The sequence below is a fragment of the Polyodon spathula genome, chromosome 6 (assembly GCF_017654505.1).
Source record: "Polyodon spathula isolate WHYD16114869_AA chromosome 6, ASM1765450v1, whole genome shotgun sequence".
Lineage (NCBI taxonomy): Eukaryota > Metazoa > Chordata > Actinopteri > Acipenseriformes > Polyodontidae > Polyodon > Polyodon spathula.
The window spans coordinates 64,406,986-64,427,737 of record NC_054539.1 but is presented as its reverse complement, the minus strand read 5'-3'; the positions used below and the strand labels follow the sequence as shown (position 1 = coordinate 64,427,737).

General features: G+C 41.5%; 1 protein-coding gene across 2 annotated transcripts in view; it reads right to left on the bottom strand.

Annotated features, from left to right (window-relative positions):
* Positions 1 to 789: 789 nt before the first annotated feature.
* Positions 790 to 20,752, bottom strand: part of LOC121317465 (kinesin-like protein KIF3C) — a 62,420-nt gene continuing 42,457 nt past the window's right edge. For both annotated transcript variants that reach the window (XM_041253419.1, XM_041253420.1), the window contains 4 exons: positions 20,442 to 20,558; positions 17,435 to 17,543; positions 7,830 to 8,008; positions 790 to 4,460 (listed from right to left, as the gene is read on the bottom strand). In XM_041253419.1, coding sequence (XP_041109353.1) covers positions 4,328 to 4,460; positions 7,830 to 8,008; positions 17,435 to 17,543; positions 20,442 to 20,558 — 538 coding nt within the window. In that variant the 3' untranslated portion in view covers positions 790 to 4,327. The remainder of the gene's footprint in view (positions 4,461 to 7,829; positions 8,009 to 17,434; positions 17,544 to 20,441; positions 20,559 to 20,752) is intronic.

Sequence of the window (20,752 nt, the reverse complement as noted above, 5' to 3'; positions counted from 1 at the left end):
ACTGAATTCATCTGACATGGCACTGCTCAATTTACACCGAATGAATGTTACGATGAATAAGATTACATGCTGTCTAAGGGAAATTAGATGACTGGCGCTCAAATTTACCATTAGTGAAGTTACACCTCCCTGCATATTTGTGCATCTGCAAAACTACAGTACTGTATTTAATTTATTTTATTTATGTTTATATTTTCACAGTTTATAAAAATAATAATAATAATAATAATATGTATGTGAATGTGGCAAAGTGCCCGCCCCTGTGTGTATTATATGTTGTGTGTTAATGTTGGTGTATCGTCATTGGTACACGGGATATAAACGGGTCTGTGTAACACGAATGTTTAAAATGTATATTTGTATTTTGTCAGGAGAATTGCGCAGCACTTCACGTGCAAGTAAAATGTAATACTATGTGAGCACGGGGAATTGCACTTTATTAATTCATGTGCAGTTGTACCGTGACTCCAATTGAATGATTGATTAGCAATCGAGTCTCAGTACAGCTGCATAAAAGCTGCATGTTTTCACTCACTTGGGGTTGTGTGTTCGGTGAGTGGAGAACGGGATTGGAGATGGCGGTAATAATCGTGGTAATAATAATAATAATAATAATAGTAGATAAATATCTGCTCACCCTGTTAGTCTGTATAGTCAGTTTTGTTTGTTTGTTTATTTTGGCGAATGTGCCGTGTCCTGTGTTTTTGTTTGTTACAACCTTTTTATTTACTGTTCTGTTAATTCATTAAATGCTGAGCGAGACCATTCGCTCAGCTCCACCAAACTCCACCTCTCTTTCTGTTTATTTCCTGGTTCCTGTTTCTGGTCTGACGTCCCCCACTCCGGCTGTCTTTGTGACAGTGAATAATTCCCATTGTGAAAAATAACTGGCATGTTGGACATACATATAGTATATGAAAATACCCTAATCTGAACATAAAGTTTTTTGTAATTCATTTGTTTCCATCCACAGCTATTTCCTTTAGAATTTTGCTGGAAATGCTCAAGCAAACCCCTATATGTTCCTTAACAGGATAATTTAACTAAAGTGAATGTGAGAAACGGCAAACCAGTAGTGAATCAGATTGGATCCCATGTTTGAGACTTGAACTCCCTCCTGCTTTTATAATGGATTAATTTATGTTTTTGATTTTTCTTTCAACAATTACTGGATTAAATTAATGCAGTAATGAATGCTGACTTATGAGGCAGAGCAGCCACGCACCATTGCCCAGTGCCGTCTCTGCTAGAAGATTAGCTGCAATGTGAAACAGTGTCTATAAACAACATCAATTATTTAGAGAGCGGTTTACTGTGCACGTTTCTGCCCTCTCTAAACCTTCCCTTTATCCACTAATGTAATCCAATGCGTATCTGTCCTATCACAACCAAACTCTGAACTGTTGGAGTGTGGGCTTTCTCATTTTACATAGAATAAACTTTCAGGTTTAAGATATCAAATGAAATGGTTGCACAGAAGTATAAGGCTGCTTCAGTTTTATGCTAGGAACCCGTATGGTTGTTTCCTGTTAAGTACCATACCACTTGCAAACATTAATCTCATAATAAGAGGGAACCCGTACAAGGGTCGATTTTTAGCAAACGAAACAGTGGCAGATCTTAAGAATGCCACCCTAAATATGGTAATCCGCCTCTTTCACAGACTCACTCTATTTTAGTGATGTTAAAAAGGGGAGCAATACATCACCCTTGAGGCAAAAATAAATATTCTGTAGCTGCTGCTATTTCATTAAAATTGATTTCATGGTTGTGTGACTCTGGAATGCTGTGTTTCAAATAGGGAGCACTGTTATCACTGGTTACATTTTTTAAACGTTGAGATTCTGCTTTATCACCACTGCAGCAGCTAAAAGAAACCAAGGGCCCAGTTAAAATAACTTTTAAATTTTATATTTACAGTGGTACTAAGAGAAATTTAGTTAGACATATGTTTGGACGCAATAGTAATTGAGTGCTTAAAATTATGAACGAACTACTTCATCTACTGTATAATATCTTCAATACCAGACAATACTGGTGCTACACAGATTGTACACTGCATGGAGTTTAAACTAGGACACCATGAAATAGTCTTTAAATTATTATTTCTAGCATATCATTCTGTACTGTAGTTATTAGATGACATGTTTCCTCACCTACAGTAACTCCTAACTCCAGTAAGTCAATGGCAATCTGAGCTGAACTAAACTAAAGCATGCGTGTTTAAGTGTTACATTTCTTCATGATAATCACTCATCTTACACTTCATGTTAAAGACATAAAGTGAGCTTATCTTTTAGTCATTTCAGGTGTTTGCAGGAAAACACCTGGGATCCATCCACTACTCTAAGGATCGAATTAACATGCCATGAAATAACTCCAGTGTCATGAAAACACATCTTCTTCTTTTCAGCCAAGTAAAGTTTAATTGAACAATCTTTCCAAATGGACTCTTGGATATGTAAAAGGTAAAACCAAAAATCACTAGGAAAGTTCACAGCTGACTAATGATACATTGAGACCATGAATTATCGCCAGCTTTTTAAATACCAACACCCCAGTGTGGTTTAGGAGGAGCCTGGTTGTTTTTCCACTGCACAGCTCAAGATGCATGTAGATGATGCAGTATTAACAAGCGCTAGGTTGCAATTGAGAATGGAGGATACAGAGGTTATGGTTGTGTTTTTCTTCGGTTTCTTTCTTCATAAAATACTGAATACAACTGGAATGTACTTTTCTCTCCTCCAACTCGCTGCTCGCCATTTTGTTCATCTACCTCGAGTGTACTGACTGATGCAATGTAATGACTATAATCGTGAACTCTGCCCCTGGCCCTGCACGGTTACGAGCCAGATTCAGGCGTGTTGCGAGGCTGGAGTTTCACAGTTTGGTTCTCGTTCGGCTCGACAAATAGCCAATGGAAAACAGGTATCATGTATTCACAGAATGACTATTATTTAGTTTATTAGGTGGACAGCCTATTGACAATGAATAAGGAAGCAGCAACGGTCATCAGGGATGAGTCTATAACCCAGTGACCTTAGTTAGCTCCCCTTTTTACTACATACTCTACTGTGCATTTAAAGGGCACTGTAAACATTCCTATCCATGAGCAAAAAGAAGAATGTGAATGCAGTGTATCAGCTCAAAGTGTTTTAAGAGAGAGGGAAGGTATTAAACACACTATTTACATGTAAAATTCTTAAATACACAAGATTGGAGGAATTCCACACAACTGCTCTCACATTATCTTCAATCTAGTCATCTCACTTAACCAATACCACAGTACATAGTGCCCAGTGTTTCATAGTTGATTAAATAAATAAACCAAATTCAAATATCCTTTTTGAGGTTATTTCAAGTGTATATCATTACAACATCATTATTCTCTATGTACAATTTCTATATACACACTGCAATAAAAATGTACAGAACATACCTTACACAACCAATTAAACAGATCTGATACCTGTCAACTTACAGAACAGGCCAAACTGCACTGCGTGTGTCTGGAAGATGTCACGCTGGAGGCAGGCTACAGGCTTAGCTTTGAAAGCTTATGGTTCACCCTTTGATCAAATAGGCTTTACTTCAAATGAGCTTTGGCCATTTTATATATAATGGCGTGATTCATTCAAAACCAATACGCTAAGATAAGCTTTGCTAATAGCATTGAAGGCATATTGACTATCGATCCATCTGTCTATCTATCTATCTGCATTAAAAAAAACTTTGTATCAAATACATATCTTTGAGCCGACAAAATGAATTTAATTTGAAAATTCAGTAGTAATACCTATGTTACAAAATATAAATGTCGATAAGCTTTCAAGGCATTTCAAGTCAGTGGAGCTTTTCTCAAGAAAAAGGAACAATCAGAGAGATTCTCCTACTATCACCAGCAGCCCTTGTTGACATGCTTACATTGTTAAAACAGGGTGAACTATGCAGCCAATGATTTTGCAATGAAAGCTAAAAAAAAATAAAATCTTAGCTCCCTTATAGAATGCGCAATGTATGACACATCCATTCACTTCTGAATAGTGTGGAAGCCTTCCTTTTATATGCCATCAAAGCACTACCACATGCTAATCAGTAAAGCTAAGGATCTACTGTGCAGAGGAGTATTAAAGGCTGTGGCTCATGTCAAGAAACCCTCTCAAAAAAACTTTGCTTGCTTACGGTAGTAGTCCAGTGCTTCTAAAGTTTGCTCTTCTGGGAAAAAAAAGTATAAAAAAAAGTATTAAAAAAATAACTTATGCAGATGCTGATTGAAAAGGAAGCTGGCGACCCCTGGGCTGAAAGTGGCCTAGCGCAACTGGGATCTTCACTTTGGACGCCAGGGTGCTTCTAATGGATGTGAGGATGCTGAGGGCCCTTGTGACCGGGGGAAGTGCTGGGATCCAGAAGCCAGTGAGAAGCTTGAAGACGAGGAAGAAACTAATCTTGGTGGTCGGCACCTAGAAAATAAAATGGGGAAACTGGTAAATTATTTTTCCATCTTATTGGGTGACTGTGGCAAAGTGGTTGATTGTGTACAGGCACAGAGGTGATGCAGTGCTGGAATAAAACAGACAGAGACTGTAATCCGGTATGGAAAGGGTGTCTATTTCTTTACAATCCAGGTCTGGTGACCAAACAATGATCCCTGGCAATACACAGCAATGTGTAATGCACGGGGTTATACAACAGGTTGCAGTCCTAAACAATAATCACAGGTATCTCTCCCACAATATTCAAACATGGTCAGCAGTCCTGGATGCGTGCTGTAGTGCTCATGATGGATGGCACAGTTTACTGCATGACAATAGTGTAGTGGTGTTCTGGGTTTTATGCTGGCCCTTAGCGACAGCTCCAGAACGTGTAAGCCATCTTTGAACACACAAGTAACAATTATAGATAAGACAAACAAACAAACACTCACGATATTTCACAATTTACTGCACGGGTCCTTCCAAGTTATATTTCGTAACCAAAGCGAAGGAACAGATACGATTCTCCATCCCCCTTATATGCTGTCACGCGTGACCCCTTGGTACACGATTGCAGCTAACATTGCAATCTGCGGCGGCTACATCATTTCACCTTCTAGATCAATATGTTCTTGTAATGGAGTCTTGCCTTCATCAAGACTGACCGACTTCCCAACCCCAGGAAAGAACTGTCAGGCCAGCCCATCAAAAGAACTATGTTCTCGCTGCTTAGCACCCTCACAGGTTGGGAGGGAGATTTACAACCAAGATTCATTGTATTTCTGTCACAGAATAGGGCTGGGTATCGGCAGTGTATTTACGATACAAGGGTCATGATACGATACATATCACGATACAATGATATAATTAATAAAAATAATCACACAACTATTGTCCCATTTGTTTGTGCAAGTGTTAACAATAACAATGTTCAAAAAAGCTTCACAGGCTGCTTTGCTGTTTCATGTTTATACTTTAAAATATATTTCTTTAAAAAGAATACAAATACTGTAAGTCATAAATGTAACATTTTTCACTGTTCTTAAACAAACTTTTTTCCTTAAAGTTCTGAACCTGACATTAAAAAATAGAAAAATAAAAAGTAATTGCTATATGCAGATTCTTATTAAAACAAATATAATTCTGTTATATATTGAGGTTTTTCTTACAATTCGCTTAACTCTGCCCAGCAAGAGAGCTACAGAAGGTATTTTCAATGCACGGTGAGACGCTAAATTCAAAGTATGAGTAAAACACAATGTGTGTCATATTAGCTTCACGAGCAGCAGTAACCATATTGGAAGCATTATCGGTCAATATTGCAGGGTTCTTATCGATATTTGCAATGTTCTCACCAGTACAGCTTTCCAGTCCTTGTCTGGAGGATACTCAAGACCAGTCTGCGGATATATGGTGACAGGTAATTGTCACGTAGGTCCAGCTATCACATGTGAGCGCTACCTTCTCTGCCCTGGAAAGCTCTCACATGATCTGTCATTTAACACTGGTATAAATCAGGTACAGCATTTTCAGTAATATAACGACAGGCAGTGCACCTTGGCTCCAAAGTATTTATAATTTTTCGAAACCCTTCGTTTTCCACAGTACAGTAGGGCTGCAAACCTTGCGAATGAAATGCACTATGGACTGGGTTATATTTTTAGCTTGCACTGATCTTGCAGATAATTTTGAATGACTAAAGTTGTGCATAACGAGTAGTCACACTTCCTTTGCCGTGGCTGTGTGTGTAACTCAGATGGTGATGGTGTGCTGTCAATCTGATGGTGTTGTTTTAAGTGAAAACTCAGATTGGTTGTGTTCCCTGAATACTTGATTACTTGAATACTTGAAGTCTTGCATATTTTACACACAGCTCGAGTCTTATCAAGAACTTGAGGCAAGTGCTTTACGCAGCTAAAACCAAAATGAATCCACACTTTTAAACAGGCCGGAGCAGGATGAATTTCAGTGTCACCCTCCATAGCTTGATGAGATGGTTAAGAACATTAATAACCCGCCTGCGCTCAGCTTCCTGTGTGCTTGACGTAACATCTTTAGCTACACTTGGTATGTGAGGCTGCTAGGATACATACGAATAAATAATCTTAACAGTGCTGACACAAACTAATGCACAAACATTGTTTTATATCAAGTTTATACGCATATAAAAAATTCAAAATAAAAAATAAAACGATATGGGTCACTGTACCGATAATCGTATCGTCAAGAAAAGTATTGCAATGTATCATGTGTATCGATGTATCGGCACACCCCTAGTGACCAATAAGTTTGTTGGGGTAAGGGGTGAGAAAAATGAATCGTTCTGTGGTAACTTCATCACATTTTAGAGGTCACCCCACTCAAATTTACACAAAATTTTCATATAATGTTCCGCATCCTATCCATATACTCACTGCAAAATTAATTTACTAACCAAATTTGAATGGTACTTCAACTACAAACAAAGTGTAGAAAGTGAATAATGACAACCCAAGTGCAAGGAGATCAGAAAAACAGATAGTATGTTTGTTTGGGTAACAATTGTGCGATGACCTGTGCAGTTAATACACTATATGGATAGGATGTAGAACCTTTTTGTGGAATCTTTGCGTATTGTCTGATATAATCAAGTCAGTGCCACAAGTTGACATGGAGTGACTCGCTTTATAAGTGACCCCCAGCAAAGCGCCAGGAAGATATTACATTTTAAACAATCATTTTTTGCATTTCATTCAGTTGACATTCAACTTAACTAATAAAGTGCAGCTGCATAGCCATTTAGCTCCTGTAGACATATGAAAGTTCCAAAAGAACACAATGCTTGAATGAACAGTCACATCCTGACTGTAGACGATATTCTAACATTTGTCAGATTGTTATAGTACAAATGTGACTTGTTCTGGAAAACCCAGACAAAGTATGAGCAAGGGATTATTCTTGGTTTGCATCATGCATTTCTGGCTTTTAGAAGTACCTTATTGAAATGTTTTACTAAATGAGAAGATGCCAGCAACCAAACCCATGCTAAACCCAATCAGGTGAATCTAAATAACTCCTATAACAACTTGAGGCACTTCAGAGCAGACCTAAAATATCCGGATTGCTCAGACTGATAATTATGTTAAGACTCGTCAACAAGGTATGTAACAGCACGGCCTCGGAGCATGACAAGTGAATCCCTTCCCCCTACTTTGGTTGGGTTTTATCAAAACAGGTAACATATCACAATCATATGTGATATGTTACAATATATTTTGCTGAGAAACATTTCCTGAAATACTTTTGCCAGGATTGAATCTCAATCCATAACTAACTCTCTGAGCACACTGAACAATGGCTGAGCTTCACTCTACTCACCAGGACCTTGATTTCTTGACCCTGGAGGCAGCTGCATGCTCCCTGTATGCAGAGTTATCCAGCATCAGATCCCTGCCAAAGCGAAGGGCCAGGTCATGCTCTGGTTGAGCTCGGGGGAACTCCAGTTCAAATAAAGTGGGAGGAGTCATATCCAACTCCAGGAACATGATGTTCTCAGCCTACAATAAAGAGAGTTAAGGCAAACAAGGAGAACTGAATGTTATGGGTCACGATGTGTCTTTTCTCCATTGGCTCTAATAATCATCTTTTTTGCTCACAAGAAAATTCCAAAAGGATATAGGAAATAATGAGATATGCAGTATTTTGTTTAATTTTTTTAATCATCCAATTGCTTTGCTTACTTCCAGATTCGAGGTGTCATACCAGATTTGAAAAGTGAAAGAGCCTTCTGTTAGAGTGTTACAGACACCAGCCTATCTTTTCACATTGATTTTTTTCCCCCAGAATAATCTTAGAAATGCCATAACTATGTAATCACATAACTAAGTACCTGTCATGACAATATAAAGTAGTACAACCCTGCATTAACTTGCAGTTCAAATATTTGATTTCTTTTTTAAATTATCTGCCTAGAACTCAAACCTAGATACACAATGAATAAGTGGTATCCCACAGTGCCAATCCACGGCTCTCAAAATTAGTATCCAAAACCAATCATTCTACAAACGATTTCCTCTGTAGATAAGTCTTAATCTGATACAGTCCTAGATTGTGAATTTGTTCCGCTTCGTTAGGGGATACAGTGCTGCTGCTCTGATAACAACAAGGAACTTAGTGGGTTGCCCTTCAACCTGCCCATCGCTGAATGCAGTGGGTACACTGACCAACGCGTCCATTGAGATGCTCTTGGAATGGCAGTGGCTACATTAACCAATGTGTCCAACGAGATGCACCTGAATGGCCATTTTTTCAGAAAACCCCCACTGGAAAGCATAACCCTAGTGACTAACAGGTAATGATTAGGGCTGTACTTTTTCATGGTAAAAATGGCTTATTTCACAGTCTACAAAATAAGTATTTCAAGACATATCACGATTTTAACAACAACAAAAAAATGTATTACATTGTTATACTTTTTTTTTTTTTACTTTAATCGTCTATTTTTTACCCTGGTTTTTCTCCCCAATTTGGTATGCCCAATTATTACACCATGTAACAAATTTTTTTTTTTTTTTGGTTCCTGGGTAGTAAGTGTTATTTCCTAATTGCTTATGCCTCAAAAGTATAGAAAATGGCTATTATTCCCCACAGACTTTGCTTTTGTAACCAGGACAGTGATATTTTGAAATGTACCTATTTTCCAGAACATTCCAGATAGATTCAGTGCTGAGTAAACTTGGAGTAATTTCTAGAACTTTCTAGAACTTTCCAGTAATATAAATAGTAGTATAAATAAAGGGGCCTTAAGCCCACCAGTTCAGTTTCGTTCCAGCTGCCTAAGTGGATACATATCTGCATTTTTCTGAGATGGCATCAAGAGGCTGCAAGCATCCGGCAGACGCATTTTGCTACGTCTGTGGCCAATTTATCAAGACAAGAGCGAAAAAGTACTCCGTGGAAGCATCTGCTAAGATGTGTGAGGCCTACAAGGCATATTTTGGCATGCCTGTCGGGGATCAAGACAAACCCTGGGCACCTCATTTCACCTGCGAGCACTGCAAAAAAACTCTGGAAGGTAAGATGGGCAATTGTTGCCCGGAATTTTATGTTATAAAATTTGTTAAAATTTTTAAAATTGTAAAAGTTTTTAATTTTAAAATGTTTTACAATTTTCAATGTTATTGAAAAAATATATCATATATGAAAAATGTTGCGAGAATCTCTTACACATTAGTCATGGGTGAAATAAATGTATTTTTGTAGGATGGTACAGAGGGGAAAAGAGAGCCATGAAGTTCGCTATCCCAAGAATTTGGCGGGAACCCACTGACCACTCAAGCAACTGCTACTTCTGCATGGTGGACCCTTCCAAACGTCGGACTGGCAAGAATGCACCTGCTATCACGTATCCAGACCTTCCTTCATCCATCGCCCCGGTGCCACACTGCCATGAGCTCCCCGTACCCACTCCTCCGGAGAGAGAGCAGCCGTCTTTAGAAGAGAGCAGCAAGTCAGAGAGCGAGGAAGACGTTGTAGATCCAGATGACAATTTCAGAGGTGGAGCTGAGGAGAGAAACCCATACTACCCCAACCAAAAAGACCTCAATGACTTGATTAGAGATCTTGGTCTCACCAAGTCCAATGCCGAGCTTTTGACGTCTAGGCTCAAGCAGTGGAACTTGTTGGATGAAAGTGTGCAAGTCGCAGATCAGAGGAAGCGTCACCAACCTTTTTCCAGCTTCTTCACCCGTCAAGACGGGCTCTGCTTCTGCCACAATGTGACCAGTCTGTTCGAGGCAATCGGAATTGTCTGTAACCAGAATGAGTGGCGCCTCTTCATTGACAGCTCATCCAGGAGCCTCAAAGCCGTGCTGCTCCATAATGGTAACAAGTACCCGTCTCTTCCCCTGGCTCACTCGGTGCACCTCAAAGAGGATTACAACAGCATCAAGACCTTGCTGGACGCCTTGAAGTATGATGAGTACGGCTGGGAGGTCATAGGAGACTTCAAAATGGTGGCATTCCTGATGGGTCTCCAAGGCATTTTTACCAAGTTTCCCTGCTATCTTTGCCTTTGGGACAGCAGGGACACCAAGGCGCACTACCACAGGCGGGACTGGCCACAGTGGACCGAATTCTCTGTGGGGAGGAACAACATCAAGTGGGAGCCACTGGTGGACCCCTGGAAGGTGCTGATCCCACCACTGCACATCAAATTGGGCCTTATGAAACAATTTGTCAGAGCTCTAGATAAGGAGTCGGCAGCCTTCAAGTACCTTCAAGACTTCTTCCCTAGCTGTCTGAGGCAAAGGTCAAAGCCGGTGTCTTCGTCGGACCACAGATAAAGAAGATCCTGGAATGCAATGAAGCTCACTACTAAGGAGAAAGCAGCTTGAACAGCTTTGTCGCAGTGGTTCGGGGCTTCCTGGGCAATCACAAGGCCGAAAACTATGTGGAGCTGGTTGAGACTCTGGTGAAGAACTATGGCACAATGAGCTGTAGGATGTCCCTCAAAGTCCATATCCTTGATGCTCATCTTGATAAATTCAAGGAGAACATGGGAGCATACTCAGAGGAGCAAGGCGAGCGCTTCCACCAGGATATACTGGACTTTGAACGCCGCTACCAAGGACAGTATAACGAGAACATGATGGGAGACTACATTTGGGGACTGATTCGTGAAAGTGATTTACAGTATAATCGTAAATCTCGAAAAACTACTCACTTCTAAATCTTTTGTAGTCGTTTTTGTATTACTTTAGTATAAATCCATGTTAATTTGGATTCATATGTTGTTTTTTTCTGACTTTATGTGAACGAAAAGACACAAATTCGCCCGTTTTCTCATTGGAAATAGGTACATTTCAAAATATCACTCTCCTGGTCACAAAAGCAAAGTTTGTGGGGAATAATAGCCTGTGGCAGAGCAAAGCTCTGCCCTTTAAATTGGCAGGGATGGGGTTAACTTCCCCTACCTGCCTGGGTTTATTATGTTCAGGTGGCTGGGGTTGATTAGTTGATTAGGTTGATTAACGATCAATCAGCGCCCAGCCACCTGATATAAAAGGAGGCCTCTGCTTCTCATTTGGAGAGAGGGAGCTGAGGAAGCAGGTTGGTGTCTGTTTTGTGGTTTTTGAATTTTCTAAATCCAGTGAAGGCATTGCCCAGCCTGGAAACTTTATTTTTGTGAGTTTTGTTTTTGCTTTATTTGTGTTTGAGTATCTGTTATTTTGCCCTTGTGCACTTTATTTTTGTTTATTTATAATAAAATAGTTATTTTTTTGAACTGCAGTCTGTCTCTGGGCCTCTATCCACTCGCCAGCCTGCCACATTTGGTGTCAGAAGTGGGATAGCGCCACCTAGAGGCTCAGAGCAGTATTTTTGTTTTGTTTTGTGGAATTTTTGGGATTTTTTTTTTTTTTTTTTTTTCAAAAAAAAAAAAAAAAAAATGGGAAAGAAGAGCAGACAGCGGCAAAGGCAGGAAAAGCAGCAGCAGCTGAAGAAATGTAAGCTGCTGCAGCCACCGCTGGAGGACCCGGCCAGCCTCTTCCCCTGGTGTTCCTGGTGTGGGAAGGAGGACCATCGTTGGCGGTCCTGCCCAGACGTGCCACCGGCAAACTGGTGTGGCCGGTGTGAGGAGGACGGCCACAACTGGGCAGGATGCCCCTACAACCAGGCCCAGGAAGAGGTGCCGTGTTCACCCCGGGCATCAGGGGCCACCCCACTACCTCCAGCACCACCACCTTCACCACCTTCACAGGAGATCTGGGACTGGTTGATGCACCCTGAGGCAGACCTCGTCCACGATCTCCCCATAGTTATCAACACGCTGTGGCGTCGAGATGGGGAGAGGTGGGAACAGTGGGAGGAACAACACCACCCGGCCTCCTTCCCAGAGGTTGCCCTCATGGTGGTTAATTACCTGGCGGTAGACATGGGAGATGCCCCGGTCACTCCAATAAAGAGGGGTGAGCCGCCTTCCCCAGAGCCAGAGAGGGGTGAGGAGCTGCCGTCGCTCCCAGAGCCAGAGAGGGGTGAGGAGCCTCCGTCGCTCCCGGAGCCAGAGAGGGGTGAGGAGCTGCCGTCGCTCCCAGAGCCAGAGAGGGGTGAGGAGCTGCCGTCGCTCCCAGAGCCAGAGAGGGAGGAGGATCTGCCGTCGCTCCCAGAGCCAGAGAGGGAGGAGGATCTGCCGTCGCTCCCAGAGCCAGAGAGGGAGGAGGATCTGCCGTCGCTCCCAGAGCCAGAGAGGGAGGAGGATCTGCCGTCGCTCCCAGAGCCAGAGAGGGAGGAGGATCTGCCGTCGCTCCCAGAGCCAGAGAGGGAGGAGGATCTGCCGTCGCTCCCAGAGCCAGAGAGGGGGTGAGGAGCTGCCGTCGCTCCCAGAGCCAGAGAGGGGTGAGGAGCTGCCGTCGCTCCCAGAGCCAGAGAGGGAGGAGGATCTGCCGTCGCTCCCAGAGCCAGAGAGGGGTGAGGAGCTGCCGTCGCTCCCAGAGCCAGAGAGGGAGGAGGATCTGCCGTCGCTCCCAGAGCCAGAGAGGGAGGAGGATCTGCCGTCGCTCCCAGAGCCAGAGAGGGAGGAGGATCTGCCGTCGCTCCCAGAGCCAGAGAGGGAGGAGGATCTGCCGTCGCTCCCAGAGCCAGAGAGGGAGGAGGATCTGCCGTCGCTCCCAGAGCCAGAGAGGGAGGAGGATCTGCCGTCGCCGTCAGCTCCCGAGAGGGAGGAGCCGCCGGCCGCCGGAGCCGCCGCCGCCGCCGCCCGCCACCAGAGGGAGCCGGGCCGCCGCCTCCGCCTCCGCCACCAGAGGGAGCCGGGCCGCCGCCGCCGCCTCCGCCACCAGAGGGAGCCGGGCCGCCGTCGCCGCCTCCGCCACCAGAGGGAGCCGGGCCGCCGTCGCCGCCTCCGCCACCAGAGGGAGCCGGGCCGCCGTCGCCGCCTCCGCCACCAGAGGGAGCCGGGCCGCCGTCGCCGCCTCCGCCACCAGAGGGAGCCGGGCCGCCGTCGCCGTGCTACCTTGGAGATTCGGGGCCCCCTCAACCAAAGAAGGCTTGGGGGCTCCGACATCAACCCCGCCCACCACCACCCACCATAACAGCCCACCCAAGGGACATAATTGGACTCTTGGGGGGGGGGGGGGGGGGTGGGGGGGAAGGGGGGAGTTGGCCGATTGCGGCCGGTGTACGTTGTACATGGGGGGAGGTGTGTGGCAGAGCAAAGCTCTGCCCTTTAAATTGGCAGGGATGGGGTTAACTTCCCCTACCTGCCTGGGTTTATTATGTTCAGGTGGCTGGGGTTGATTAGTTGATTAGGTTGATTAACGATCAATCAGCGCCCAGCCACCTGATATAAAAGGAGGCCTCTGCTTCTCATTTGGAGAGAGGGAGCTGAGGAAGCAGGTTGGTGTTTGTTTTGTGGTTTTTGAATTTTCTAAATCCAGTGAAGGCATTGCCCAGCCTGGAAACTTTATTTTTGTGAGTTTTGTTTTTGCTTTATTTGTGTTTGAGTATCTGTTATTTTGCCCTTGTGCACTTTATTTTTGTTTATTTATAATAAAATAGTTATTTTTTTGAACTGCAGTCTGTCTCTGGGCCTCTATCCACTCGCCAGCCTGCCACATAGCCATTTTCTATACTTTTGAGGCATAAGCAATTAGGAAATAACACTTACTACCGAGGAACAAAAATTGTGTTACATAGTGTTATCTGTATCCTCGGCTCACCGCTCGCAACTCCCCCGCTGACTTGAGGAACGGAGGCTGGAGCGTAAGTCCTCCCAAACGTGCTCCTGCCAATCCATCATTTTACATGCTGTGGATCCACAGCGAGGCCACCAGACTTATAGTGCCGGAGGACAACACAGATCTGGAGGCCCCACTGCAGAACCACAGGCACCCTATCGGCCACAAGGGTCGCTGCAGCGCAGTGAGCCGTGGATTCCCCTAAGTCATCCCTACCCGGGCAACGCTCGGCCAATTGTACGCTGCCCCCTAGGAACTCCCGGTCACGTTCGGCTGTGACATAGCCTGGACTCGAACCTACGTGGCGCGCCTTTACTGGATGCGCCACTCGGGAGCCCACCTTTAAAGACATTCTATTTTCACTATCAGTGAATTATCTAACAAAATATAAACATAAATACATGTAAAAATAACAACAGACACGTCAAATGTTAGTTTCTTGTACTGGACAAAGCGATCTTCAGCAGACATATTTCCAATCTTTGAAGCAGCTGGTGTCTTTTTCGTTGAAGACAATTTAAAGAAATCGTGCAGCTCTACGAAATGTTCAATCATTTACCGGAAGCAAACCACAGGTTCATAAATTCAGTGTAAATGGTAGTGTGCCAATCAGGCAAACGTTTGCTGTATTTCTTTTTAAATGATAAAAATATGTACTGTATATGGGAATTGTACTGGGGAACTATTTAAAAGAAATTTTCAAAATCCGTGATAACACTGAAAAATATACAGACTTAGTAATGATGGATTAAGCAACACATTGTAACAAGCAGTAGTCATGCTGTGCTGTATTTCCACTTGGAAGAACTAAAAAACCGCACAACATTTTACTCCCCAAAAAATCTATATTCTACTTCTTTCTATGCTTGATCGTTTTTGCCAGCGTAAAATCAATTTCAATGCTACCCACAAATAGCCTTGCAGTGAGTAGCAAATTATTCAAACTCCTTATCTTCCCCCGGAGAAGATGAACACAGAGGATGTGATGAACACAGAGGATGTGATGAACACAGAGGATGTGTCTTTTATAACAGGAACTAAATAATTCCACAGCACATGAAAATACTTAGCAGCCAACTTACAAATTGTGGCTTTCATTAGTCCAGACAGGTGTGAATATGCAGGAGCAAATTATTTATGGATAGTCATGTTAATGTGGCCAAAAAAAAGGAACACAGTTTACATGGGTGTGCATACAATTCTTACTTGGCTTTCCCTTACACCACAAGTATACCATTTAATGATACAATAACATATGTTTTACATAGAATCCCATTCATACAGAATGTAATGATACAACATTTTGTCACCAGGTTAAAACCCCCTAAACTAAACTTGCATTCTACCTGATATTTGTTAAAAGTGTCTTTTCTGCAGCTTGTGGGGGGGCTCTGTTTATGAGTACTTATATTAAAATTGTGTAACGTGATAATGGTTAGATTAGTCAAATTATAAAATACATTTTGCAATCACTCTATGAATATTTGTGCATGAAATGGAATGTTACTGGAAACAAAGAACCTCAGAATTGCACTCCACTTGGGACATGGCCCCTTTAAAAAGCATGACTGAATGCTACCTATCATCCATGTGTCAGCAGTTTAACTTGTTGCTGAGCATGCTCATTTGTACTGAAATGATCAAAGCCATAATATAAAGAATATTAAACCAACTGGATTGCAACACTGGTTTTAATTATTTCCTCTGCTTTTCCCTGGGGGACAGATTTGCATTCACATGCACTACATGACATGCTAGACAGGGGGGGAGGAAATATAAAACTCCCCAATAAACATTGACCCCCCCCCCCCCCCCAAAAAAAAAAAAAAAAAAAATATATATATATACACACACACACACACACACACATATATATATATATATATATATATATATATATATATATATATATATATATATATATATATATATATATAATATAGTCGATATATACTGTATTATACTGTAGATTTTCTGTAACCTGCTTTTTTCCAAAAAGTGTGGAGTGTTTTGTTTGTCTAACCTAAACCTGTCTTTGAGACAATAACATTTTCCAGTCTGCAGTGAATTCTGCTGGAAAGGACATGCTGGGATGCCACACCCTATTTTCCCTGGTGTGACTGTTTTCCACTGTGCTGACTCCAAAGGCCATCTTCCCTGCATTATTGAGAGAAGCATGCAATAGGAAACTCCTAAATCACACAGGACATGACATATTTATTTATTCAGTACTGCTCACTGTACTCAGGGCATCATGTCTGCAGCAGCAAGTGCTTTTAAAAAAAAAGATAAAAGCCATACAAATCAATAGTCATTGCAGACATGCCATCAATACTGTGCTGACATCACCAAGCACACAGAGTGCACGGTGCAGACTAAGATAAATCAAAATATCTACTAACCGTTATCACTTATTGAGCTCTTTGTGTAAGTGTTACCCCATACATTTCTCTTTGTGCACTGTAACTCCTGTTTCATACAACTGAGTCATGTTATTCCAGTAAAAAAGTAATCTTAGGCACAGCATGTGGGGCAAATAAAAACAAATGTAGCACCAGCTTTCTTGAATATATGGAATAAACAGTCTTTCAGTTGAGTCATGGGATGATGTTTTATTTATATGATCAGACCAAGACAATATGACGCCACGTGTTATGCCTGCATATTATCCCCCTATTCTATGCTAACATGTGTTGCAAACTCGGTTTTTAAGCTGTAACAGAAAACTCTGAAGAAAATCTCATGATAAGATTCACAAATTATGTGGTGAACTTTTGTAGGTCAGTTTAATGTCTCTGTGTCTTGGTCTACATACTTCAAAAGGCTGGTGAAACCCTCCTCTAATTGCTGTACAGTCTTTCTGCTTAGACCAAGCAACAACAGCACCTTCAACACAATAATCAAAGAGATCTGTATCTCTTTGATTAAAAGAGATCTGATCGCAAGGATCACTGAGAAATGAAAGTGAACGTTCCTGCAAAACACTATAGCTCCCCTCATTGCAAAATAAATTAGTAATACCAATAAACAATACCTAAATAAATACAATAAATGGCAATTCTATTACGCAACAGTTTATTTAAATAATCTGCAAATTTGTTCTCTTGTAATATCTAAAAAAATTTAAATGACACCCAGTTCTTCTGCCTTCATACCTTTTTTTGTTTAACACCAAGGCTTAAAAAGGCAATTTTAGTGGTAAGTCCCCTGGGCCAGTTACCATTCCAGCAGTCCCCATTCATCACCTACCCGATATCTAGGATGAGCTCCCATCGCTATGGCAACCCGTGCAAATTGGCTGATTGGTCTCTTGTAGCCCACTGCAGAGGCAGGCCTCTTCTTCATTTGACTGTTCTTGCTGTTAAAACAGGAACAGAAGTGATTAAATTTTACACTGTATTAAAAAAAAAAGCAAAAAAAAAAAAAAACCACAGCAACAAATATTGCCTTCTAAGGAAACATGTAACCACACTGTCATGTAAAGTATTACAGTGCACAGCATATCTGAAAGTGATGAATACAATAGGTAACAGTCCGTGTCAGATTTTGGCTCAGCTTTAAGGAAAGGTGGCAGTAGATGAAACCGTGCTGTTCCAAAGGTCAAACCTGATTACTGAGGGAACCTAATTAAAAAGAACAGTGGCACCTTTCAAACCAACATGCGATGCTTCATTAACCACAGCTTTTAAAATGGCTCAGCACTAAAAAAAAATTCCATCAGTACTGTCTATTTATATATATATATATATATATATATATATATATATATATATATATATATATATATATATATATATAGTGGGCTTGTGTTTAATGCTCATGGAAGAAAAGGATAATGACAGTGTCAAAGAAAACCAAAACGACAGAAAGGCAGTGTTACACAAATTTAAAGCTCATCATGTGCATGCATTACCTATCAAGGGGACTAGCCTAGGCTGATTGCAGTGTTTCACAGCCTAATGGAACTTTACAAGAGACATGTGTCTGCTTTTGTGATTTGCCATTCAGAATTTCAATACATTCTAATTATGTATTTATTGAGAAACAGATATTGTAATTATTTAGGGCCCAATTAAAATTTCTGGTCTGAAGGAGATATACTGTATAGACATTCACATGATCAAGTTTAAAGTGCTAGATTAATAAAGCTTTTTCCTTAGCGACAACCTTTCCATTTCTTTAGAATATGCCAAATTCTTATTAGTTCTTTAACACTGACCACTTAAGATTCCTTTTAGAAAATAAACAGTTCCCAATCACAACCTCTTCTACACTGTAACATTCTTCTTGTGCGTGTTCACGGCTGACAGGTCTTTGCTTTGACCTTGTCAAAACATGACACTGAGTTCAGTGCCACAGCACTGTATCAGCTGGGCTTGCCAGCACTACCCCGAGGCACACATTTACTGGCCTGGAATTTATCCAGAGAATGTAAATAGCGAATGTGCCTCTGAGAACTTTCATTAGAAAGAAACTTAAAAAAAAAAAAAAACAGGGTACAGTGATTTTCTGTTTTAATGTCAGAGAAGTTCACATTTTATCGATTTAATCAATGGTGGTATTTAAAACTTGTAGATAGTCATATCTGATAGATTAAATCACATAAGATACCACAAAGTCAGTATTGTAAAGCTAAAGCGAGGTAAACAACTGTCCAAGTGGTTCCAGTACCGGACACATTCTTTACTGGAGTATCTCTGGAGAAAGTACTGTGACAAGGCATCTGGCTTGACAATCATGTTTTATTCAATATATTCATGTTTTTTTTTGCTGCATGTCAAGCTATGGCCATACAGTAGTACGCTTGCTTGGGATGGGTACCATTAGCACAATGAAGACTTTCTAACATACATTGATCACTGTTTAAAAAAGAACTGTTGTAAGATATAGTTACTGTTCTCAGACAGTCCCAAAGGTATGCACACCGATTGTTACAATGTAACTTGCTTATGAACTTCATTGGACTTTGAATCAGTTTCCTGAAAACCTGGATCACTTACTCGACAATGAGGCTCCACAATCACTGTGGTGAGTACAGAGAGAATATATATCTACTGTATAGAATCCTGATGGTGATCAGTTTTAAGGCAACATTCAAGCATTACAGTCAAGGCAACATATCTTTTGTAAAGTATGTGGCCTTTTGGTAAAGGTTACCAAGTACAGAAAAGTTAAATTAATAATAATAGGATGTGTTGTCTAAAGCAGAGTAAATCCTACAGTGTAGACAGCCAATGGTTCACATTTAATCACTGATGGATGGTGAGAAAAGTGAAGATTATAACAAATAATTGAGGACACGGATGACAATGAACACTTGTCAGCAACGCAGGAACTTAAGCATGCCATGAGGATGCAAAACAAACACTTCAGGGGATATGAGAACTGCGATTAACATGGAGCCTCGAAAGCCAACATTGCTGGTGTAATACAAAAGCAAGTGATGTACAATTGTGCAGAGGCTGATGTCTGTCACCACTGGTCACATTTATTACTGCCCATCTTTGTAAATGAATACAGGCCAGACACTGGGACCCTGAATCTCATCTTATTTTCTGACTCACTGAGTGACCTTGAACCAGTCACCTTCCCTCCCTGCTCCTCAATCTTATCCAGCTGCATCCCAATAGGAATCTCACTGGGACCAGCCTGGATAAATCATTTCTCTAAATTAAATCGCATTAATCCTTGCCTTTGCCCCCTTTGAAACCTGCCCTAAATTAACAATTCTGAATTCATTCTCAAACCTGAATTGAATGTTCTCCTGGAAGTGAATTATAATTTTTCAACACAAGGGTGGACTGTGTTCATTTCCAGACATTAGCCTTATTTTTTTTTCAGGAGAGCAGGCATTAAAGGAGTGTTAACCAATGTAAGATCCCTTTCAGTCTACACTCTAACTACATCTGGTACACCAGAGAGTAGCCATTCCATTAGCCTGTTCTCCTGCAACACTGTTCCCAGTTGATGCAAGGAATATCATATCTATGCATTCGTTTCTGGCCCGATTCTAAAAGCTTAAACTGTTATTGGCACAAAGAAAAGTACAAAAACATTATTAAGAAACAACTTATGATGACTTACAAGTCCCTAAATAAAATGCCCAGGTTTATGTTTGGTTTGTTATTTGGTGCATTTTCCTTTCTGAATAAATGGTGCTAATGGAGTAAAGAGACAAAAGGGTGCTCAAAATTGCTACACAAGCTAATGAGGATATTCTTAGCTAATAAAGTACAAGAGCTTGGGCTTGACTCACTTTCCAGCAGGTACCAAGGGCTGGAACTTCCACTGTTCCTCCTCTCCATCAAAGACCAGCCTGTTCATGATCTTGTTCTTTTCCTCCGGAGGAATGAAATTTTCAATGATCAGGTACCTACAAACAAGAGAGCAATGAGGTATTTGATGCAGTGCCATGCTAGGCTGAAGAACATTCTCTGCTGTTTCACTTTCTAGGTCATTTTCCATCAACGAGTGCCTTTGTGCTCAAAGCATGTCGGGGAAGCAGATAGTTTGTTAATGGCAGGAAAGGAGGTCTACAGCTATGGCCAAAAGTGATCTAGAATTGTA